The 25,767-nt window shown below is 41.3% G+C and overlaps 1 protein-coding gene across 3 annotated transcripts in view; it reads left to right on the forward strand.

The window, feature by feature from the left end:
• Positions 1-25,767, forward strand: part of JAK1 (Janus kinase 1) — a 239,721-nt gene that overhangs the window by 169,529 nt on the left and 44,425 nt on the right. For all 3 annotated transcript variants that reach the window (XM_019449014.2, XM_019449015.2, XM_019449013.2), the window contains 2 exons: positions 20,553-20,629; positions 23,267-23,465. In XM_019449014.2, the coding sequence (XP_019304559.1) occupies positions 20,624-20,629; positions 23,267-23,465 (205 nt within the window). In that variant the 5' untranslated portion in view covers positions 20,553-20,623. The remainder of the gene's footprint in view (positions 1-20,552; positions 20,630-23,266; positions 23,466-25,767) is intronic.

Raw genomic sequence — 25,767 nt, forward strand, 5'->3', positions numbered from 1 at the left:
CAAAATCAACATTTAAAAAATTATATCTGCTTCTGTATTAAGAAGGTTGTCAGGGCACCTGAGTGGCTCAGTTGGTTAAGCGTCCAGCTCTTGATTTCGGCTTAGGTTATGATCTCACGGTTTGTGAGATTGAGCCCTGAGTCAGGCTCTGTGCTGACAGTGGAGACTGCTTGAGATTCTCTCTCTCCCTCTCCCTCTGCCCCTCTCCACTTTCTCTCTTTCTCAAAATAAATAAACATTTTTTAAAAAGTTGTCTTCCTTGTTCTTCACTATAGCTTTGGTATCTACTACAGTGCCTGATACATAGCAGCATCTCAGTATTATTGAACAGACATTTATCTTTCAGTTTCAGAGCACTGTGTCAGCTATGCCTTGAGGCTTAGAGAAGAGAAGATCTTGTTTTTGCCCTCTAGGAACTTGTAGTCAAGTTGATGACTTTTCTAAGAGTGTGGGATCTGCCAAGGAGAGAACCCAAGTTAGATTTTGATTGTGATCATCTGTAGGTTGTGGATATATTGGACATGATTTCTGAACCTGAGTCAGATGTGTGGACTAGAACATAAGTGGGTGTGTTATCATAACTTTCATGAGAAAAAGTGTCATTTAGAGTTGTGGTCATGGTAGCAACCACAGAGTTCTTTTATCCCTGACAGGGATTTCATGATACTACCAGCACTAGGAGATAAGAGCTAGTATTATTCCCATTTTGTTTTTGAATTCTTGCAAATTTGTATTCTCTTTTTCACATTTTTTTCTTTTAATGTATTTCTAATATGGTGCTTATACTTCTAGTCTCAATCAGGTCAACAGACATTATTCATTCATCTATTTATTCCTTTATCTGTTCCTTTATTTAGGTATAATTGGCAAATAACATTGCATTCATTTTAGGTGTACAGCATAATGATTTGAGATAGATAGGTAGATAGTGAAGTGATCACCCACACTAAGTTTAGTTTTAATATCCATCACCACACATAGTTATAAACTTTTTTCTTAAAATGAGAACTTTTAAGATTTATTTTCTTAACTTTTAAATATATAATACAGTATTGTTAACTACAGTCACAACACTGTATATTACATCCCCAGGAGTTACTTACCTTATAACTGGAAGTTTGTACCTTTTGGCCACCTTCAGTCCTTTTGCCTACCCCTCCTGCTTCTGACAGCCACCAAAAGCATCAATCTGTTGTTCTCTGAGTCTATGAGTTCAGTTTTTGTTTTTGTTATTGCTTTTAGATTCCACATATAAGTGAGATCACATAGTATTTGTCTTTCTCTGACGTATTTCACTTAACATGATTTGCTCAGGGAACATTCACGTTGTCACAAGTGACAGAATTTCCTTCTTTCGTATGACTGAATAATGTCTCACTGTATGTATGTGTATAAATATGTATATATCACATTTTTTTATCCATTAATTGATGGACACTTAGGTGGTTTCCATATCTTGGCTGTGGTAAATAATGCTGCAGTGAACATGTGGGGTTCACGTATCTTTTTGAGTTAATGTTTTTGTTTCCGTCTGATAAGAATCCAGAAGTGGACAGGGCACCTGGGTGGCTCAGCTGGTTAAGTGGCTGACTCTTGATTTCGGCTCAGGTCATGATCTCACAGTCTGTGAGATTGAGCCCTGTGTTGGGCTCTGTGCTGACGATGTGGAGTCTGCTTGGGATTCTCTCTCTCCCCGCCTCTGTCTCTATCCCTCTCCCACTTGCTCTCTCTGTGTCAAAATAAATAAATAAACATTTAAAAATTTTTAATAAAAGAACCCAGAAGCAGAATTGCTGGATCGTATGGTAGTTTTATTTTTAATTTTTCAAGGAACCTTCATACTGTCTTCCATAGTGGCTGCACCACATTACATTCCCATCAACGGTGTACAAGGATTCCTTTTTCTCCACATCCTCATCAACACAGATTTCTCATCTCTTTGATAATTGCGATCCTGACAGGTGTGAAGTGATATCCCATTGTGGTTTTGATTTGTATTTCTCTGATTAGTGATATTTAGTACCTTTTCATACCGTTTGACCATCTGTATGTCTTGTTTGGGAAAATGTCTATTCAGATCCTCCGCCCACTTTGTAATTGGATTGTTTGGGTTTTGGGTTTTGGGTTTTTTGTTGTTTTGTTTTGTTTTGCTTTTCGCTATTGAGTTGTATGAGTTCTTTGTATATTTTGGATATTAATCTCTTATTAGATACACAATTTGCAAATATTTTCTTTTCAGTAAATTGCCTTTTCATTTTGTTGGTTTCCATTGCTGTCCAAGCCATTTAGTTTGATGTAGTCCCACTTGTTTATTTTTGCTTTTGTTGCCTTTGCTTTTGGTGTCAGATTTAAAAAAATCATCTCCAAGACTGATGTCACAGAGCTTACTGCCTTTGTTTCTTTCTAGGAGTTTTATGGTTTCAGGTCTTCTGTTCAAGTCTTTAATCCACTTTGAGTTGTTTTTTGTGTGTGGTGTAAGTGTGGTCCAGTTTCCTTCTTTTTACATGTGGCTGTCTGGTTTTCCCAGCACCATTTATTGGGCCTATTTTATAAATAAAGGACTTGTGGCTCAGAGATTTAGGAACTTGTCTAAATTGACATATATCCTGAGTGAAGAGCCAGAATTAGGACCAGGTGTGTGATTTTAAATTTTGTATCCTTAACCACTTCCTATCTTCCCATTCAGTCTTGGTCTCTTTCATTATCCCATTCATATTAGAAGCTCTGAACCTTATTTAGGTTCAGAAGATGTGCACGTTTCCAGAAAGGGTTAAGAAAAAGGTGCAAAATTCATATGCTCGCCTTTTGGGAAGAAGCTTCTACGCAGCACTTTGTTCATACCCCGTTGGCCAGAACTTACACGGTTTCATCCTGCAGTAAAGAGAGGTCATCAGGTTTAGTCTTCGTTATGAGTGCCCATGTGCACAGCTGAGAATTATTGAAGAAAGGGAGAAAGGATAGGGGCATACAAGTAGCAGTTTCTGCCATCCCCTCTTCACTGGGGGATCTGTTGCCCATCTCCTCCTATCTTTGACCGTTGGTCAGTAGATCATCCTTTTCCCCTCTCACACCTTAACCTTCATCCTTTTAATCCTTTTCTCCTCATTATCATTTCAATGTTCTGAAGTCTCTCTTAACATGATATGACACAAAACAGCAACCAGTCTGTGAATAAAGGCACTTTGTCCCCCACCCCCAGTGTTCATGTTTTATCCCTAGATCCTCATACAGGGCATAGTGCATAGGAGTTTTTCCAATAGTTGAGAAACTAAATGAATGAGTGAGGAGCTGAAACTTTGTTCTTAGCTTTTATCAGCCAGTGAACAGGGAAATGCTGGTCAGTTTTTCTGTGGTAAAAATAGTAAGACTGATTTTACTGATGAAAGTGCCAAGACGGTAAAACATATTGGCTATTCTGATTTTGCCATTTACTGGCTACACGGACATTTGGCAAATCATGTAGTCTCTATGAGCCTGTTTCCTCACTCACCTGAAGAAATGAAGGCTCCCTGACCTCCCTCACAAGGTTGTTGCTATGATGAAATGAGAAAACTGTGGTAGAGAATGTATCTTAATACTATTTTCACTTTCTGTGTTGATTTTTAAGATCAAGGAACATCTTTACTTCTTTTTTTTTTTTATTTTTTTATTTCTCTAGAGTGATTTGTAATTTTTAAATGCCTTCACATAGTGGAATATTATTCAGCCATAAAAACAAATGAAGTATTAGTACATGATACAACATGGATGAGCCTTGAAAACATGTTAGGTGTGGGGCATCTGGGTGGCTCAGTTGGTTAAGCGCCCGACTTCGGCTCAGGTCATGATCTCGCAGCTCGTGGGTTTGAGCCCTGTATTGGGCTCTGTGCTGACAGCTCAGAGCCTGGAGCCTACTTCTGATTCTGTCTCCTTTTCTCTCTGCTCCTCCCCCTCCCCTACTCGTTCTCTCTCTCTCTCTCTCTCTCTCTCTCTCTCTCAAATAAATAAACATTAAAAATTAAAAAAAAGAAAAAATATGTTAGGTGAAGTAAGACAGTATTGAATCACGTATTGTGTGATTTCATTTATATGAAATGTTCAGAATAGACAGATTAATGATCGCCAGAGGACGTGATAGGGAGAGTAGAGAGTAGCCACTAATGGGAATGGGGTTGTTTTTGGGGGTGATGAAAATGTTCTAGAATTAGGTATTAGGGATGGTTGTAAAACTTCATGAATATACTAAAAACCTTTGAATTGTACACTTTAAAACAATAAATAAAAATATTTAAATGCTTTCACAGGGCAATATAAGAGAATATTTTAAAACTTTGTAGTTTTGTTTCACAGTTTATCACTAATTCTTCTATAACAGAAATCAGCATTTGGTTCATACCTACTATGAACTTGTGTTTTTTCACTTGCTGGCCTAATTGAATTGATTTGATATACTACATTTGATTATATTATTTCCATCTTAAGCAACTTCCAGCACACTGAGAAATCTCAGAGTATGTTTTTCCTTATGAGAAAGAAGAATTAGCTGTGGGCTCCTTCATGGGTACCGTGGTGGGGGGAAGATATAAGAATACAAAGCTTAATTGTTTGTCACAATTCAGTTAGGCATATAACTGCACATTTAATGTTATAAACATTTTTTATTTTATTTTATTTTATTTTATTTTATTTTATTTTATTTTATTTTATTTTATTTTATTTTATTTATTTTATAAACATTTTTTAAATGCCAAGTGGTAGGGATGGCTAGCTGGCTTAGTTGGAATAGCATGTGACTCTTGATCTTGGGGTCATGGGTTTTGAGCATCATGTTGGGTGTAAAGGTTACTTAAATAAATAAAACAAAGTTTAAATGCAAACTGGTATACTGTGTTCACATAGACTGGGAGAGTACTTCTGGAGGGAAGTGGGGATGGTCAGGGAAGGCATCCTGAAAAAGGAAGTGTTTAAGCATTCCTTCCACAAGCAATTATTGACTGCTGTACCCTAAGCATTGTTGTTTGGTGCTACATATAGCTTGATAGCAGCTACAGTCCCTGCTCTCAGGGAGCTCAAGGACAGTGGAGAAGACACAGTTCTGTAGATAATTTCAAATCAGGATCATAAAGCCTGCTGTAAAAGTAAGCACAGGATGCTGTGATGCCTAGACTTGGCAGATGGATCATGTCAGGGAAGCTGCCTGCATAACTCAGCACATTTGGAGTCCAGGTACAAATGGTGTTAAGCCACGAAAGGTTAGATCACAAGTAGCCTTGAAGTCCATCTTTCCTAAGAGAGTAGGAAGAAGAAAGCATAAGATTTTTAGATTTGTAGTTTAGAAATCTGACTGGCTACATTGTGGAGACAGGAATAGAGGAAATGAGAAGGAAGATGAGAACTTTTCAGGAGACTGTTGCCCTAATTTGAGAAAGAAATCAGAATGATGGGGAGAAGTGGAGGAAGACAAAGCAGTTACAGTGATTGGGGCTTACCAGTTGGACATGTGAGCCGTCTGTGACTCCCAGTGTCCTCTGTGCACCACACTGTTGTCCCACCCATCTCTGTCTAAACCCCGCCTACCTCCACCGTCTTGTCTCCTGCCTCTCTGCATGAATACGTGCAAGTCTCCTGCTGCCTGTCCCTGAAGCAGGCCTGCTGATATTCTGCCTGCTGCCTGTGATCACACTTTTATCTTCACCTTGAATGGAGCTCCCTTCTCTTTACCTGTCCAGATCTCTGGCTTAGAAAGCCTGTGAAATCATTCTCTGTTAGGATGGTCTCTTCCTCCTCTGAAGTCACAATACTTAGTATCTCTATCACTCATTAGCAAATAATTGCATTTTGCCTTGTCACATCTCTTAATTGCTTTTAGTCATTAGTAGCTCCTGAAGTGTTTTAAAATTACAGCAGGCAAAAAGAAACAAATAAATAAGATTATAGCAGGCAGAATGACATATTGACATGAAGACTTAAATAGTGGAATAGGAATCAGCTCTCCTGAATCCCAGTCTGAACCTCAACTCCCTGTGTAACCTGGGGGAATTACTCCCTTCCCCCCCCCCCCATTAGAGTAGTAACACATAGTTATCAGAGAACACTTGGAAAATCTGAAAAGGGTTGCAGGACGAACTAATCCCTAATCCACAAGCACCTAAAATAATCACTGTTAACACAGGTAATTTTTCTTACTGTGTCCTTCCCATTCTCCATTTTTTTTCTTTTTCTAGGATTATATGCATGTGTCTGTGCAACATAGCTGGGGCATCCTCTACGTGCTACTTTGTAACCTGCTTTTTTTTTATTACTGTATTGCAGGGTTGCTGAAACCAAATACAAGTATTTTTATTTTTTTTAAATTTTTTTTTAACGTTTATTTATTTTTGAGACAGAGAGAGACAAAGCATGAACAGGGGAGGGTCAGAGAGAGGGAGATACAGAATCTGAAACAGGCTCCAGGCTCTGAGCTGTCAGCACAGAGCCTGACGCGGGGCTTGAACTCACGGACCGCGAGATCATGACCTGAGCCGAAGTCGGCTGCTTAACCGACTGAGCCACCCAGGCGCCCCGCAAACACAAGGATTTTTAAATACAAGTTGACACATGGGGCCAAATTGTCCTCAAGGAAGGTTGCACCAAAAGCAGAATAGTGGTTATCTCTGAGGAGTAGGGAGAAGAACTCTTGCTTTTCAGTATATCGGTCTGTATACTGAATGTGTATTTTTATTAACATGAGTCTAAATAACTTTTATAGTTTGAACATGACAGTAATTTATACCTCTACTTAATTCAGGCTTGAATCTACATTTAAAAACTACATAACCTTTACTGATCAGATGGATTAAAAAATGGCATCCTGTTATTTTATTTTGAGTATTGGTGAAATGTGACCTTTTCACCATGATCATTTGTCATTTTTTCTTTAGACCTTTCATGAGTCACTTAGTATCTTTAGGCCTTAGTTTGCTTATTAGTAAAAATAAGAGGAACGATATTTAAAATTATTATGAGGATTAATGGAAACCATGTATTGAAGATGCTTTGTAAGCTATAAGAAGTATATAATTGTATTTATCATTTGTGTGTGTATTGATTTTGTATTGACTTTGATTACTTAATGATTATGAACAGTTAGGCCAGCTTTGCTTTTTTGCATTCATTTGGAGAAAGTGTAATATTTATTTTCATGCAATGTACAATTCATGACATGTGGCATCTGAGGACTTGGTCTGTGCTATAGCTCTGCTATTTATTAGCTATGTGTACAGATGTCATAGTGCATGGACATACACAGTTCTTTTGGCCAAGATCAGCAGTGTTCAGGGAACACCTAGCTGGACACACATCAGAGAGTTCTGTGAGCTGATAAAACATTCATGCAAGCTCTTGAAGATTATCTGTTTAAATGGATGATAGTACAAGGGACCTTGTTTGTGCAAATTCCACCAACTGGATTATCTCCCGCCTTATTCCACCCTGCATGGTTTTATGAAATGAAAATTGGTCAAAATCATAATCCTAAGGCCTGGGAAGTATCAAAGGCAGATAAATTTCCATACGACATGATTTTTGTGAATTCTATATATAGCTCTCTGGAAACATGGGTACCTTATGTCTTTCATTTATCCAAAACACTGAATTCTGGATAATAGGGAAACAGGGCTGTGTAAACAACTCCACTGAGTAATAGATGACCTCCCCACCTCCTATTTCTGACTGTTTCCTTTTATCCAAGGACAAGATGTTACAAAAATAATTCAGAGTGACTCCCGAGGGTAGCCCTGCGAACTCCTCCCTCGGACTGTACTCGCAGAGGAGGATGAATCACCACAGCAGAATGTTGATTCCCCCAGTGCTGTTAGTAAATGTCCCAGCCAGGCTCTTAAACTGTGAGGACACAAGCAATGGGAAAGTTTTTTCTGACTCATTCATAGTGTAATTTGCAGAAGAAACCCTCTAGCTTCTCATTTTATTTTTTAAAGTGTGTGTGTGTGTGTGCGCGCGCGCGCTTAGTAAGGTGAGGTTAAAGTATGGATCTCCCAAATGAATATTCAAACTAGCTCTTACCAGTAGCAATATTTGGGGCTATTTTGTCAGTTTTTGTGGTCCTGGATGTTCACACTGGGGGAAGACGGATGGAGAACCTCAGTGTCCAGTGCCTGTCTATCCATGAAAGACTAGTTGATTCATTCAAAGTATTTTAGGGGCTCCTGGGTGGCTCAGTCGGGTAAGTGTCGAACTCTTGATTTCAACTCGGGTCATGATCTTATGGTTTGTGGGTTCGAGCCCCATGTTGGGCTCTGTGTTGACAGCATGGAGCCTGCTTGGGATATTCTCTCTCTCTCTCTCTCTCTCTCTCTCTCTCTCTCTTTCTCTCTCTGCCCCTCTCCCCTGCTTGTGTGCACTTTCTATCTAAAAAATAAATAATAATAATAAAAGTATTTTAAAACAATATTATTTTCCACAGTGACCTTCAGGTGTCCCCCTGCCTTTTTTCATCACTTCTTCTGTCTGAGACCCCACTCCTGACAGAACACACGTTCATGTACCAGGGGACTTTCTTGCTTCAGAGGAATTCATCTGAGTCTGGGGATTCATGGGCAGTGTCTCCTCAGAGGAAAGTCCAGACTTTAGTTGGCATTTGTGGTCCACTGTAAATTGACCTCAGCTTTCTCTCTTTCCTCATTTCTTTTTGATTTACACAGACCTTCTCTTTACCCTCCAAAGGGGGACTCCCCCTTTCCTTCTGCTGCTGTTTCTTCTTGTTTCTGTTATTTGGAGTGTTCCCTTTAGTCAGCTTCCATTCTCTTCCTGTTTGCAGCTTCCCCATCCCTAAAGGCCCAGTTCAAATCCCACCTCTGCCATAATGGTCATACTATTACATGACTACTGTGGGCCAGCTGTTCTACTAGGCCTGTATATATTATTTTTCACCGAGTTTAAAACAATCCTGAGAAATAATTACTATTATCCTTATTTACAAATGAGGAAACAATCACAGAAAGTTAAAAAGTGACCTGAACCAAGCTACTAAGTGGCAGGGCCAATGTTCTGACTCAGGTCTTCTTCCTCCTTCCTCCTCCTTCCTCCTCCTTCCTCCTCCTTCCTCCTCCTTCCTCCTCCTTCCTCCTCCTTCCTCCTCCTTCCTCCTCCTTCCTCCTCCTTCCTCCTCCTTCCTCCTCCTTCCTCCTCCTTCCTCCTCCTTCCTCCTCCTTCCTCCTCCTTCCTCCTCCTTCCTCCTCCTTCCTCCTCCTTCCTCCTCCTTCCTCCTCCTCCTTCCTCCTCCTCCTTCCTCCTCCTCCTTCCTCCTCCTCCTTCCTCCTCCTCCTTCCTCCTCCTCCTTCCTCCTCCTCCTTCCTCCTCCTCCTTCCTCCTCCTCCTTCCTCCTCCTCCTTCCTCCTCCTCCTTCCTCCTCCTCCTTCCTCCTCCTCCTTCCTCCTCCTCCTTCCTCCTCCTCCTTCCTCCTCCTCCTTCCTCCTCCTCCTTCCTCCTCCTCCTTCCTCCTCCTCCTTCCTCCTCCTTCCTCCTCCTTCCTCCTCCTTCCTCCTCCTTCCTCCTCCTTCCTCCTCCTTCCTCCTCCTTCCTCCTCCTTCCTCCTTCCTCCTCCTTCCTCCTTCCTCCTTCCTCCTCCTTCCTCCTTCCTTCCTCCTTCCTCCTTCCTTCCTCCTTCCTCCTCCTTCCTCCTTCCTCCTCCTTCCTCCTCCTTCCTCCTTCCTCCTTCCTCCTTCCTCCTCCCTCCTCCCTCCTCCCTCCTCCCTCCTCCCTCCTCCCTCCTCCCTCCTTCCTCCTCCCTCCTCCTTCCTCCTTCCTCCTCCCTCCTCCTTCCTCCTTCCTCCTCCCTCCTTCCTCCTCCTTCCTCCTTCCTCCTCCTTCCTCCTTCCTCCTCCTCCCTCCTCCCTCCTTCCTTCCTCCTTCCTCCTTCCTCCTTCCTCCTTCCTCCTTCCTTCCTCCTTCCTCCTTCCTCCTTCCTCCTTCCTCCTCCCTCCTCCCTCCTCCCTCCTCCCTCCTCCCTCCTTCCTCCTTCCTCCTCCTCCCCCCTCCTCCTCCCCCCTCCTCCTCCGCCCTCCTCCTCCGGATTGGACTAACTACACCAGCTCCCACCTCACACCTTCTCTGAACATGCTCTTTTGCCTTGGTTGGGTGTGTCTTGTGTTTGGCAATCAATCATGTGTTATTTCCTTGTCACAGTCTTGGGTTGCTAGCTCTTCTTTGATGATGCATCTTTTCTTGCATTCTTTGCATCCCACAGAGCTCTGGTTCATAGGCTTTTCATGATGAATTTTGCTTGTTTATAATAACTTAATGAATGATGTCTAGGAGTGAGTTACTCCTCCTAGTTGTTAACGTTTACATTTTTCTAGTTTAATTAGTCGTCAGCATCCTACCATAATATTTACAGTAGTCTTAGTGTATTATCTTACCCTCCTGTGTTTCTACATGTTTATTCTCTTGAAAGGAGGGACAAAAGAAGCTCCATAGCTGGAGTATGTACTACTCCTCCACCTTTCCTGCAGGAAAATTAAATGTAATGAATGAAGACCAGGCATTCCACTGAATTTGCAGTGAGATGGATAACATTTGGTTAAATTCAATTGTTGTCTGTTAGGCAAGGGCTTTTTGATAAAAGAATTATGGGTCTAGAATCATGCTGTGGATGTATTTGGGACAGGAGTGCAAAAAAGTGCTTCACCGAGGGTTCTGCCTTCTTAGGTGCCAAGTATGAAGTGAGCATTTATCTTGAGGAAAGAGAGCTGTATCTGTTTACCTTTTTCGGTTCGTTGGTAGAAAACTATAATTAAAGTTGATACAAAGGAGTCCTAACCTCATCCATGGAATATACCATCTGTCATCTAAACCTGCAAAACCTGCCTAGCTCCCCCTCCCCAGAAATTCCCATTGGTGGCCATACACTGAATTCTTCTGTCCATCCACAATGGTTATCAACATGAAATACATTGAAAAATTTTGCACAGATGAGAAGTAAACAATGGATTTTGAATTCCTTAGGCTCCTGCAAGGCATCACTTTACTGTGATTGTGAAGTTAGAAACTGGGGACTGTGGGAATAAGTTATGAGTTTATGAATAAATCATGGGTTTTAAGAAGAGTGGTTATTGGCAAAATTGAAAGCATGGATCTTCTGTGCTCTGTGGGTTTAGTTTCTGTGTTTTCTCAATCTCCGGCATCATTGTGGAGATTTAGAAGGTAACCCGACTGAAGAGCTTCCTGGGAGAAGAAACTATTGTGAAAGGAAGACTCTGAGTGGATTGCACAGTGGATCTCAGTGTAGCTGTCTGGGTTGAAACTTCATAGGCTGCACACTGTGGGAAAAGAGGAGTGATCTTCTGGTAGTCAGAAGAATTTCAGAGAAATACATTTCAGTGTTTTAATGTCAGCTAGGGAAGGAAGGTATACACATTGAATATAAGCAGTGAATATAAAATACATTTTATGGAGCACCTGAGTGGCTCAGTTGGTGAAGCATCTGACTTCAGCTCAGGTCATGATCTCACAGCTTATTATTATTATTATTATTATTATTAATTATTATTAATTTTATTTAATTTTCTTATTGGTAATCTTGTTGAGTCCTTTAAACAAGTGTTTTTCAGACTGGTTTGTTATTCATTAGTGGACTATGAAATTTATTTTGAGGGTCTTGTTTAGCATTTAAAAAATGTATTAAATGAAGAAAATAGCATAGAATAGAAAATAGAATGAATTGCATACAGTAAGGTATCCTTCTGTGAAACTAATTTTTTGTCACACACATACACACACATATACTGTAAAATATATTTTTTACTATGCATCATGGTCAAAAAGGTTTGAAAAGATGTTGGAAAGCATGGCTGTTGGCACAGGTTCCTAGGACATCAGATAGTGAGGTATAACTCTTCTAGATACTCAACTGGGGCAGACCAGGGAGTTGAATGAGAGGTGGTTTAGTGCTCTGCAGTGTTGACCTAGTGATCAAGTCTGCTGCCTTGATGAGGACAAAGTACACTACTCATTGTACAAATATGGTCCACTGAGGAGCTCTGCCTGCCATTTCAGACTTGGCTGGCAGACTATTTCAAAACTAAACATAAAAATTGGTTCTAGTTTCTTGGTTGGGGAGAGGTGCATGGGACCATTTTTCTTGAGATTTCTTTTTATTTTTCTCCCCTGACTTCCCCTAGCTGAGTTCACTGGAAGTATAGACTGGAGTGGACACTTGCTGTTTGGGGGATTGTCTAGCATCTGAACTCTCTTTGTTTCTAGAGTGATCATCTGTTGTTGCTGTCGAAGTTGAAGGAAATGCAGACACATGACTGGATGAACTTGGTTCACCTCTTGGGTCCCTGTGTCCCAGGATATTGAATCTGGAGGGGACAGTACGGACACATAGGGGCGGCTTGAGTTCACCTCTTGGATCCCTGTGTTCCAGGACGTTGAATCTGGAGGGGATGGTACAGACACGTAGGGGCAGCTTAAGATCATTGAAGAGAGCAGCAGAGCTAGGAGTCCAGTTGTGCTAATGTCTGATGAACAGTGGTAGCTGTCCTAGAATGGTGTCCTTATCAGACTTCTCTGTGCTCTTAATTCATTTTTATCTTTCTCTTAATTCATTTTTATCCTAAGGTAAGCAGAACTGGTTTCTGTTGTTTGCATCCAAGAATGCTGAGTGGTTAAAGAATTACAGGAGAAAATGTTAGATGGTTTTTTGCCCTGAAAGAGCTTAGTACATAACAGAGAGAGGGGGTAGGTTAATACGCAGTGACACACAAATAAATTAGTAAAAATTAGCGAGGGGTGGGGGGATTCACTCTTGTTTCCTGTGTACTCCATTAAATTATGGTTTCCTGCAAGCTTTGTCAGATGCCATTATCAACAAAAGGTTGTTGAAGCATGTCATCTTGGAAATACAAATCAATGAAAAATTAGCTGTGTTAGGGTGTGGTGTAATATGCTTTCAAACATTCTGTTCTTTAAGGAACCGCAGAGGTCATCTAGTATTTTTTTTTTTTTTTTATTACACACTATTTGAGCTCAGAAAGCTTTAGAGGCTTAAGACCAGGCAGGTTCTGGCAGAACTAGGCTGGAACTAGGGCCTCCTTCTCTGGGGGGTTTCTCTTGTTGCCCGAGGGAGGAAGCTGGCACACAGACTGTCCTCAAACGGACCCTCCTCCACCTTTCCACGCTGTCTACCTCCTTCCTATCTGCCCCTCCAGGTCTGCATATTCCTTCTTATACACCCGCCCTCATGATTTTCCTTGCTCCTGGTCCTTTTCCAGAAGCTGCATACTTCCTTTCTATCTTTGAAAATCTTCTGTCTTCCTCAAGGCTGGGAACAGATTCCACTCTCCCTGATTACCTCACAGCCCTCTCTTCTTGACTCCTGTTGTTCCTACTGTCTGTGTCTCAGCATCCCCTCCACATCTGCTTTCTTGAGGTCCCCGGGTGTCTTTTTCTCTTGCCAGCTATTAACAGACCAAGGTTTTGGTGAGCTTAGATTTTAATCCTAGTACTTCTTTAGATTCCACCAAAGCCCCATGCCTTGACCAAGGAAATGTGGCACAGTGAGAAAGGGCAGTGAAGCTGGAGGCGGAGAAATGAGTGTGAGCCCTGTCTGGCCATGCACTGGCTTCTCGAATGTGGGAACGTCTGAAGCTGAATATTCTCATTTGCGAAAGGGGCTGTGAGCCTCAAATGTGGTTATAGATGTGAAAGCCATTTTAAAATATAAAGTACCGTATAAATGCAAGGTTTTATTGCGATGGTACAAGTGCTTAATATGTATTTTAGGAATGAGTGGTTGAACAGCACATAAGGTGAAGACAAGCCATTCTTCCGACCATGTTTGGAGTGTCCACTTCTGCCACCATAGTCCTGACCCCGAGATTCTGTGTTCTCTAATAACATTATAGATGTATTAGTGGAAAAAGAAGAAAGAGTAGCAAAGCATCTTGATACTCTGTGGCTTTTAGGAAAATACTTATTGACGTTAATTAGGCCAAGTACTGTATTTACTTTGATCAGAAATTGTCTCTCAGGGAAAGCAGGCTCGTTGGGAGCAGTGCAGAGAGCCCTGACCCATTGAGTTGGCATTGATTGTTTGATCATCCCTGGAAGTTTATTGTAAATGAAGCAGCACTTACGGTTCTGGGGTATTCCTGGAAATGCTATAGTTAGAAGTGAGTTATTCTGTGTGGCAGGAATGGCATATAGAAAAGCCATCATTCTGACTTGCTGACAGGGAAAAATAGCAGGTTTTGTATTTATATTGTGTCGTCCTTTTGGCTGGAATCCATCAGTTCTGCACAGTATCTTGTGATGCTTTCATCAGACAGTTGTTCTGGGTCTCGGCAAGGCAGGGGGTACCGGGTGCACCCGATACAAGTCCCTTCCAAAGTTCTTGTGTGTGTGTGTGTGTGTGTGCAGAGTTCCTACTGGGGAACTCTGGAAGGGAAGCAGAGATGCTCTCCCTGCCTCTGTGTGTGTCTTAGGCCTCAAGGAGGTTCTGTGATGTGTGAGCTGGGCCCTAGTTAGCAGCCACCAGAACTTTCCTCTCCATACCTGAGGTAGTGGTGCTGGAGCAGTGTTTAGCTGTGGGCTTTGGTGCAGCAAGGCCTGAGCACTTGGCTGGTTTTTTCAGTGACCATTTCTTCAGTCTCTGGAGGGAAAGCCCTAGAATGAGTTCAGTCTCCCAGGTGGATGTTAAGCTGTGAGAAATACTGAAAAGCCAGAGAAGACCATGGTGTTGGTGATAGGGGGCATTTTAAAGCAGGCTCCGTCATTCCCCCTGCCGCCCTGTGGAAAGAGCAGGGTCCTTGGAATCAGGAGTCCTGTGTTTGACTTTCGGCACTCTCACTGACTGGCCTCAAACCTCTCCTGCTTTTTATGAGAATTAAGTGCAAGTGCCATTGATGCAGGAGTTGTTGCAGAGGCTCAGTGTATACTGGAGTTCCCTCTCCTCGACTGGAACTGTGTTCCATCAATATGTAATCAGTTTAGCAGGAATTATGGCCAAAATATGAATGCTTGCTGCCTGCTAAACTCTGCCTGAGGCAGAGTTTATATGCATTAACTTATATAACCCTTAACAGCTCTATGAGACACATGCCATTCCCTGCCTCCCGCCATAACTGAGAACATTGAGGTTTAGGGATGTTAAGTAGCTTGCCTAAGGTTACAATAGCTAGTAGGTGAGGAAGGCAGGATTTGGACTCAGGGATGATCCAGCTCACTCTCCTAACTGCTCTGCTAGATTTGTGAAATGGAACTTGATTAATGATAAGGCTTTTGTTCAGAATGCCTATTTATTCTGTTGTCCTTCTCGCAAGCTCACAACTCACTTGAGTCCTTTGCCATAAAGCCTACATTACACTGTTTTACCACTTAACACCTTTCTGAGCACTTTCACATCAACAACTGCACTTGAAAAAGGTGTTGTTATAGGAGCTTGATGAAGACTTTTTCTTTTTTTTTTTTTTAATTTTTTCTTAACGTTTATTTATTTTTGAGACAAAGAGAGACAGAGCGTGAATGGGGGAGGGGCAGAGAAAGAGGGAGACACAGAATCAGAAGCAGGCTCCAGGCTCCGAGCCATCAGCCCAGAGCCCAACGCGGGGCTCGAACTCACGGACCGCCAGATCGTGACCTGAGCTGAAGTCGGACGCTCAACCGACTGAGCCACCCAGGCTCCCCTGATGAAGACTTTTTCAAAAATTTTTCTGATTCGTTAGGCGGGATGTTTCCTCTAAGGTTAAGCGGATGAGGAAACTAGGCTCAGAGTTAGTTAAAATGATTTGTTCAGGATCACACTTGCTAGTTGTGTATGGATTCAGTAATGTTGTTACTTTGTTACCTTCATTTCATGTAACAACTGCAGTTGACCCTTGAACGACAGGAGCTTGAATTGCATGGATCCACTTATACACTTCCTTTTTTTAATAAAAAATCCAGTGCTGTAAATGTATTTGCTCTCCCTTATGATTTTCTTGATAACATTTTCTTTTCTTTAGTTTACTTTATTATAGAAATACAGTATGTAATATGTATAATGTGGAAAATATGTGTTAACTATTTGTGTTATTGGTAATTTGGATGGAGTCAAAAGTTATACACTAATTTTTGATGGCACGGGAGTTTAGACCCCTGACCCTTGTGCTGTTCAAGATTCAACTGTATTTAACTAATAGCACCTAATATGTGCTGGTGATCAGCACTTACGGGACAATGATCCTTGCCCTCCTGGAGCTTGTATTGTGATGTTAGGTTTCATTGCCCAACTTAAGGCAGGTGCCTGCTGAAATAGTTTAAGGTCTAGAAACTTTAGTCTTAAAATTTCTTAAGCAGCTGATTTCAGGAAATACTTCTAAATTACATATTTTTCTTCTCAGTTTTTCTAGGTTCATACTTTAACTTATCAACATTTTTTATTTTCTACTTCAGAAATCAAAAGCTTTGATTCCTTTAAGATGGACATAAAGTAACCCTGTGTGTGTGTGTGTGTGTGTGTGTGTGTGTGTGTGTGATGGTTTCTTTAGTAAAAATAACCAGCTACCTACCCAAAGTTTTGTATTCTGACTCTTGTCATTGATTTTAACTATCATCCAGTCTATTTTTATCATATAAATCTGGCAGTGGCCTTTGGCCAGAAGCAGTCATATTCTGATCATACTTGTGAATTTTAACATGGTCTATTTTTATGTCTCTTCACTATTCAAAGTTTAATTGTATATTCTTCCCTTATACAGATACTTGTACTTTAAAGGGTGTCCTTGACAATTTAAGAGGATTTCAGCATCTTCAGACATAGATTTCTAGGAGTTTGCATCTTGGAAAATAGTTATGATATGCCTCTATTGCAGCTAGGCCCTGTTCAGACTCGCAAGTTGTCTCTTGTTTTGTTACATTTTCCTCGTTCGGGAAGCATCAGCTATACTTGGATCAGACTTTTATAAACTAAAGAACTGTGAGATTCTACAAAATATCCCCCCTCCCTTTTTTTAATGTAAAGTAGCATCTAACAAGATCGAGCCACAGAAGCAATCCTCTAACCATAGAAAGAGAGGCAGTTTTTTTTTTTTTTTATTCAAAAACTTGAAATTTTGTAAGTAAATTAGTATGGAAGAATTCAGTGCTGTCCTCAAAGAGCTTTTGATTATTCACTTTTATTCTTCCCATTTTCTGAGCTTCTTTGTGTTCATTTGCATTGGGAATGGAACCCAGTGAATCATATTCTTTTGAAAGGGTATTGCGCGATTCTTACCAGTCAGGTTTCGAGCATTTAAGATTTTCTTTTTGTATTTGTAACGAAAAACTTGAATTGATTGCCTGGAATTATCTGTAGTATTTATAAACTTGATCTTGCTCTTTTCCTATCTGTTCTTAAAATAAATAGAGAACAAACTGAGGGATGCTGAAAGGGGGGGTAAGGGTGGGGAGTGGTGTTGGCTAGATGGATGATGGGCATTAAGGAAGGCACTTTTCGGGATGAGCATATGTAAGAGATGAATCACTGGGCTCTATTCCTGAAGCCAAGACTACACTGTAAACTAACTTGAATTAAATAAATAAATAGCATTTTGTTTGGTTTATATGGAAAGAAATGCTACCTGAATGAAGCCTTTACACAGACTCTGTACCAACAAAAGACTCTTCTCATCCTGAATGAGAACAGATGTCATTTCATACAAAGTGGATCAGCAGTCCTAGATTTAAGTGCTTAGAACGGTGCCTATCCTGTCTTTTAAGTGCTTTATGGGTGTTTTTACATTTTTATCATTAGGATGTCAGTTTTTTGAGATTCTGTTGTTATTGAATCAGCATATAAAAATATCATAGTAAATACATATGGTCTAGCAATTCTGTTGCTGATTCTGTTTTCCCTGTGAGTTTGATCTCTATGCTAAGCATCACAATACCATTTTATTGTCCTATCCAATAATATGGGAGGTCAGTTTGAAAATTAGGTGTATTATGACTTCAGTATAGTGTGGCTTGCAGTAGGGAAGGAACACTGGAAAAACCAAACTCTGTTTTATTATGGGTTTTCATAGAATCCAATCCTAGAAAAATGTTAGTAATTTTAGGCTGACCCTCGAATCTTACATGAGGCTCCAAGCAACCCTGTGACTCCTGAATGCAAGTAGTAGGTGATCTGATGGTACACCTAAAAATCCTTTGTGAATTCTGAAAGGTTTTATGCTGTAGTCTTTGTTAAATTGGGTCTGTTGGAACCTACAGGTCTCTTCCTGATCTGAAAGGCTCAAAGTATGTTCCTTTTGGGGCAGGCTTCTTAATTCTCCAGAGCATAGGGCTCATCTGGGCCCATCGGTTTTCATTCATCCTTGGCAGCAGCATATAATGGCATGCTTCCAGGAAACCTCAGGTAGGCCCCACACATGCTATTAGCAAATACTGCTGATGAACCAACTAGGGCTGTTCTTTGCCCAGGTATAAAGGGATATTGGAGGGATTTCCCCATTTATGAAGCTGGAGAGATGAGACTAGCTCCTTCCCTCTACCAGGCCTTTGCATATGCCAGTCCTTTACCCAGACTGCCTTCTCTCCACCTCCCTAGATATCCATTACATCTCAGCTCAATATTAATTCCCTCCTGAGTCCCATGCTAGATGATATTCCTTTTATTTTACCTCTCTCTTTTTCCGCCATGGCATTTTAAGCTCTTTATAATTCCCTCTTTATGTGCATCTTTGTTTGATTCCACTACAGACTGTAAGCTCCATGTGAACAGGGGCCATATTGCTCCAGTTCTTTATTGTGGCCTCCTGATGTAGGTCAGTTTCAGGCATGAAGAACTGCTCAGAAATAATGAATCTCCTAAATGTGACATTTGAAACTCTGCTCCTGAGCCAAAGCAAGGCATTATAGCATGTAGCTAATTGCGGATTGCTGTTTTGATGTGGGGTGGGGTATCTATTCTCATAATTAAAACAATGGATTACGTTAGATTTTTAAAAGCTGAAAGTATAATGGTTTCTTCTTTGAATCTTGATTAAGTTGTCCATGTCAGAATAGCCAAGTCAAGGGGCGCCTGGGTGGCTCAGTCGGTTGAGTGTCCGACTTCAGCTCAGGTCACGATCTGGCGGTCCGTGAGTTCGAGCCCCGCGTCAGGCTCTGGGCTGATGGCCCAGAGCCTGGAGCCTGCTTCCAATTCTGTGTCTCCCTCTCTCTCTCTGCCCCTCCCCCATTCATGCTCTGTCTCTCTCTGTCTCAAAAATAAATAAACATTAAAAAAAAATTAAAAAAAAATAGCCAAGTCAAAGTTGTCATATCAAAATTCATACTTATATCCTCTGCCTGGCTTCCCGAAGGTGACATTGTGACACACTCTTCTGGTTTAAGAATTTTTTTTTAATGTTTGTTTATTTTTGAGAGAGAGACAGAGACAGACAGGGAGTGGAGGGGGGTAGGGGCAGAGAGAGAAGGAGACACAGAATCTGAAGGAGGCTCCAGGCTCTGAGCTGTCAGCACAGAGCCTGATGTGGGGCTTGACCTCACAGACTGTGAGATCATGACCTGAGCCGAAGTCAGATGCTCAACCGACTGAGCCACCCAGGCACCCCATACTCTTTTGGTTTTAGATTGCTTGTATGTTTTCATTTGTGCCATCCCCCCCTTCGATTGTAAGATCCTGTGGGACTGCTAGCCTGTAGCCTCATTTCTGTCACCCCACTCCCTTTCTACTTCTGCCGTGTAATGCTTGGGAAAGTAGAATTCTGATAAAGTGTATTAAATGACCAACAGAAAACAGACAGTGATCTATATTAACTTGGAAACCACTTTCACACCACTAAGGGTGGTTGCTCCTGATTTGCAAAAATAATTAGATTCTACTATTAAAGAGAATTTGTGAGAGGCACCCGGAAAGTTGTTAAAACAATGCAGAACTCTGTGTGTGTTGGGCGGTTGGTGGTGGTTGGTGATGAAGATGATAGGATCAGTGCTTTAATTCTAGAGAATCAAACTGGCTTTCTTATGTAGTGTAAGTGTGAAGTGAGGTCAGGGGGTTGGAAGGAGGCTTTTTTGCTACCTAAGTTTTCAAATAAGAATGGCTCAAAAAACATTTGATGAACTAAAAGCATTTTTCACTGGATTTATTTCTCGGTGCTCCCCCTTTCACCATATCATATGATGTATCACCATTAAATGAGGCCAAGGGCAGACCGGGTTGGGAGGAGGGTAATTCTAAAGGAAATGGAAATGGGAAATAAAAGTGCATAAGTTTGGGGGTCCTGAACTATTGTTCACGGCCTCAGGGGAGAAGTTGTTGACAGAAAAGGCACATGGTCTTCATTTGCATTGGACCGGGCACTCTATGCCAGGAAGCAAAAGTCCCTGGCTTCCTCTGTTGAAGTGGTAAAAATAATATCTTCTTTGATATTCATACCCTACGATGCCTCTCTGTCCTCTCAGTGTCCTCATCAATTTTTTTCCCTTCTTCCTCCCAAATGCTTTTTCCTATCCACTTATGGTTTGGGCTGCTTCCTTAATAAGAATGTCCTCTTATTCTCTGATGCAATTACATCTGCAGCTGATTTATTTATTTATCCTTGTCTCTATCCCAGCTCTGAACGGACTTTGGAAAGTAGAGAAGAAAATCCAGTCAGCTTTTGGAGGACATTGGACAGCCGAATAAATGCAGGTATGTACCTTTGCATATCTTTAAAAAAGGACCAAAAGGAAAATAGCTTTTAAAAAGAATAATGAAACTGATCTTGAACTTGTAAGGATAACCTGTACTTCTGTCCTTTCATTTTTCAGTATTGGTAGTTTAATTTTTTTTTTTCATTTCCAAATGTTGAATGTGCTGGTTTAAAAATAAATCTCAAGAGTATAAAAGTATAGGAAGTCCAGAGTAAAAGATAAAGCTCCCTTATAGTCCTTCCTGGATATTCACCACTTTAGCAGTTTATCACATGTTTTTCCAGATTGTGCATATAGGCATGATCAAAAGGGTCATGATATACATATTATGCCTTTTTTCACTTTGTAATATGTCATATATATTTTTCAGTGTTGATTCACATAGCTTTATGTCATCTTTTTAACAGCTGCATAGTATTCTTTTGTGTTGATATTTCTTATTTTGTTAGCCTTCTATTGTCACTTGTATTTTTTTCCTATTATAAATGGTGCCCCACCGTATACGTGTATAATCACGTATACTTGCCTGATTATTTCCTTAGAGTGAAAGCGTGTAACACCATCTCTCAATTCTTCCCATGCCATGCCTGTATAAGGCCTCAAGGACAAAGGTGTATCTTACATTATAAAGCAGACTGCAGCTTATTTGTTGTCTGTTTCTGTTTCTCATTGTAGGGTGGAGTTGGATGCTCAGTGTTGGGTTTTAAACCTTTCTTGCTCAGGGAGCCTGGGTGGTTCAGTCAGTTAAGCATTCAACTCTTAATTTCAGCTCAGATTATGATCTCGCGGTTTGTGAGTTCGAGCCCCACATCAGGCTCTGCACTGATAGCACAAAGAGATTTTCTCTCCTTCTCCCCCTCCCCTACTCACTCTCTCTCTCAAAATATAGAAACAAACTTAAAAAAACTTTCTTGCTTGACAGTTGATCTGAACCCTTAAGGTAAGTTATGAACTTAGTCTTTCAGCCTGATCTGGTTTTCAGATTTATTTTGGAGGTGAAACAAGTAAAATTGAGTGCCTCTTAGTTTGTAGCATTGAGGCCTATCTGGTTCATGTCTCTCCTATAAGTATCTCACCTTTACCAGGGTGGCTAATAAACGAGCTCATGAATCTGGTGAAGAGAGCTATGTGACTTGTTTTGAGGAGCTTCCTTGGGCCATTCTGCAAGCACCCTTTAAATGTAAGGCTCTGTGCTAGGTACTGGGGAAAAAGATGAATGACACAGTCCTTACCCTTAAGGAACGCCCAGCATAAACCATTGAGAGAGAGAAAGACAGACACATGAATAAGATGGTCATAATCCAGTGTGGTTAGTGCAGCGAGGTGAGTTTGGGAGAGGGCATCTAACTTAGGGGATGGGATGGAAGTTCATAGGCATTTCCTGGAGGAGGTGATGTCCAAGCCGAGTTCTAAAGAAAATTACAGTTTTTCATGAAAAGATGAGGTGGGAAGGTATTCCTGATAGAGAAATGAGTATGACCAAAGGCAGGAAGGTGAGAAAAGCAGAATGGGGTGGGGCGGGGGGGGGGGGGCAGTAGGAGTAACCAGAACAATGGCAACTTTGTCGGTTTCAGGCATGAAGTAAGAGGCTAGGAGTGATGGAAGATGAGGCAGAGAGGCTAGCTGGCAGCTGATGGAGGACCTCTGTGAGGAGTTTGAGACTGCTCTTATAGACTAATGGGGGCTTTTGGAGGACCTGATAGGTGTTACAGAGATACTACTTTGAGGGCTAAGTGAAGGTTGGCTTGGCAGGCAGTAGGAAATTAGGAACCTGGTGTCAGGGAAATTAGTTTGTAGGCCACTGGTGTTGGAGTGAGGGGAAGAAAGATGTTCCTTTTCCTTCCTGGCCTTGTCTAAGCTAAGTTGCTGGGGCTGGCTCTTTGATCCTAGTTGCCCTGCCTTTAGAGGCTCCGGTGAAGGACTTTTGCAAGTTTCTGACCAGCAGGTTCTGGCCTCTTCAGAGCAAGGCTTCCAGCCCTCATTCTGCTGCCACACAGTGCTGCCCATCTGCCTGCCTGCCTGCCAGTGGAGTGATGAGGACTTGGCCCCGTTCAGTAATTTTCGAGACCCTTCCATATGGCTCATGAACATGAATTGGTGGTCACTTGGTGTGTACTATCTGTGAGCCAGCCCTGGGCTAGGCTCTGGAGACAGGAAGATAGATAAGACGCGGTTCATGCCCTCCCTGAGCTTGCAGTTTAGTGGGAGATAGACAAAGTTAAAAGACAATGTGATTTGTGCCCTAGGTGGGCTCAGAAGTGAGATGATTCCAGTAGAGGTGGCAGCATGAATAACATTAACGTGAGCGCTTCCAGAACGAGCCACGTTTTTCAACTACAACTTGTGTGCAGATAGAGAAAATAAATCTAGGCCATGTCTAAAATTATTCTGATTTTTGAGAATATGGTCTGGTCATAATGAATTAGAGTGTATAATTGATTATCCTCATAACTATAATGGATAGTTTGACCTCTCGTAAGTTCGGATGCATTTGATTTTCCGAGAGGGAAGGGGCAGTAGGAAATTACCTGCTTGAGAGGTATTTATGCTTACTTACCTTCCCAGCATTCTCTTTTACCACTTGACCTTCTAGCACATAGAATGACCACGTGGTCTCGCTTTCCTTCCACTACAGTATCTAAATATAAAAGAGGACTGCAATGCCATGGCTTTCTGTGCTAAAATGAGGAGCTCCAAGAAGACGGAGGTGAATCTGGAGGCCCCCGAACCAGGAGTGGAAGTGCTCTTCTATCTGTCCGATAGGGAGCCGCTCCAGCTGGGCAGCGGGGAGTACACGGCAGAGGAGCTGTGCATCAGGGCGGCGCAGGAATGCTGTGAGTACGGGCTGCTGCCTGCTGGCCCGGTCGTGTGTGGTGTCCCTGAGCCTCGCAGCTCTGCTCTGTGTGGGCACGCGTGGGCTCTGGCCTGCCTCTGCCGCTCACGTGCGTTTCACCTTGGGCCAGTGGTTTGAATTCTGAGGGTGTTACTTTTCACTGTCTTCATGGTAAAGTGACTTATTCCTGCTCTGTCACTAATGAGCTTGGGGTCCCAAGGAATGAGGCTTTTGCCTTCTGTGGAGGCGCAGTTTTTATTTCCCCTACAATCTGGAAAATTGGAATACTATCAGCACTAAATGAGTAAAAACATCTGGCACAAAGTTGCAAGCTATTCAATAAGGGGCATCTCTCAAGATCTGAAAGTCTGTTCAAAACTTCTTCAGAAGGGTGGAATCCATCCTTTGGCCGCTGTAACCTGCTTCCCTTTTGTGATGCTGACTTGAAGTGAGAACTCGAGTGTCACTTTGTGGCTTGGTCAGACTGCCAGGTTGTAAAAAGGGCAGTGAGGCTGTGAACAACATGGTCTTTTTCTTTCTTTTTTTTTTTTTTGCAAGTGAGCCTGTCTTTCTTGAGTTAGCCTGTTGCCAAATAGGAGAAGGTGAGAAACCAAACTGAGTAACAAAATGAATCTCCTTTAAACCTTGGGGTCAGTGACAGTTTTTGTCTACCTACTTTTAAATGACAAGTAAAGTTAAATTATAGAAACTTAAAGATCTAATCCACTGGGGTTGTGGCAGCAATTGTATCAATGTAAATATACTAAAATTCATTAATTGTACACTTAAAATGGGTAGACTTTATGATATGTAAATTACATCTCAATAAAGCTGTGGGTTTTTTTTGTTTTTTTTTAAACAACTCATGATGATTAACTGTAATGGCAGACGTTGTGATCCATGCTTAATTTATATCATCTTTAGCCCTCAGGACAACTCTATTGGGATAGTATGAACATTTCAAGAGTTACCTACCTAGTTTGTGATAACAGCTTGTCTAGAAACCCCTTTTTCTTTCTGATATATATCTTTCTGTTTCCAATGCTTTAAATACCAGAGTTCCAATAAAAGGGGAGAGGTTGGTGCTACAGGGAATAAAATTGGCTGAGCTGTATAGATTATGAGGTTCATGCCCTTATATTATATTCTAAAGTTATTTTGACTAGATAGCAAAGTATAAAAGGAAGCATCTTTAGACATTAGCTTTAAAAGTATTTGTAATTAGCAAAACAGCTAGATGTAAATTGATGCTTCTAAAGTATTTTTTTAAGGTGTTGTGTTTTTTCTCCTTTCCCTTGAGGTTTGGTTTTTATAGCGTTTCTTCTGTTGACCCAGTTTCTTACCATCATATTTGTACAGAATTGTTGGGCTGCAGTTAATGAGAGATCAAGGGGCTGCTGCTAAAGGAGACGAGGAGAGAGCCTGAGCCCACAGGCAGACGCAGCCACTGAGTCTGCTGTAGCTCTGGGCTCAGGGCCAGGCAGTGTGGGGCAGCAGTTTCTAAGCCCAGTCTGTAGAGAATGAGGGAGCTCTTTTATAACTGACTCAGGGGAATGTTGCAAACATTTATTAATTTTAAAAGTACATGAATACAGAATGCCACATATTATTAGAACTCTCATTATTATTATAGTAAGTGATATTGGGAGGCAGTATGGTTTTCTTCCCTGTTGTCCAAAAGTGTATGGTCCATTTTTGTTCTTTCAGCTCTCATTCTTTCACCTCCTCAGTAGCTCTATCTTGGTTTGAATCTTAACTCTGACTTTTACTGAGTAGCCCTGAATCAGACTAAATCGCGGGAGGCCACAGTTTCTTCACCTGTAAAATGGCAAAAATATTAATTATGTCATTAAGTGTTAGGATGAAAAGATAATAAATGTAGAGCGTGTCAGCCTGATGCCTGACACTTAACCCTCAGTAAATGTTAGTGTTGTTGTTACCATTATTCTGTACTTTTGTATAAAAAGCTTTGATCTTTTATCTTTGATCTTCCTGTTTTAAGTACTAAAATTTTAGAATCAGACCTGTGATAGAATACACACAGATTCATGATCACAAATAAGTTATGCTTCACTATGTATGTGTCAGTGCCCATTCAAGTATGAGTATGTATAAAGAAAGTCTAGGCTTCCAGGCCAGCCCACAAAGGCCAATTCACGGATGGAAAACTATATAGTATACCCAAAACATAGTCCTAACAGTACTGGATCTAAAACTCATTTGCTCTTGTTCCCAAGAGATGATGCCCTTTGAAGTTTACTCCCTCTTCTCTGTTACAAGGAGGAATAACCTCTGGAGGGGTT

Source organism: Panthera pardus, unplaced genomic scaffold, assembly GCF_024362965.1.
Source record: "Panthera pardus isolate Hobbes unplaced genomic scaffold, ASM2436296v1 HiC_scaffold_11, whole genome shotgun sequence".
NCBI classification, from domain to species: domain Eukaryota; kingdom Metazoa; phylum Chordata; class Mammalia; order Carnivora; family Felidae; genus Panthera; species Panthera pardus.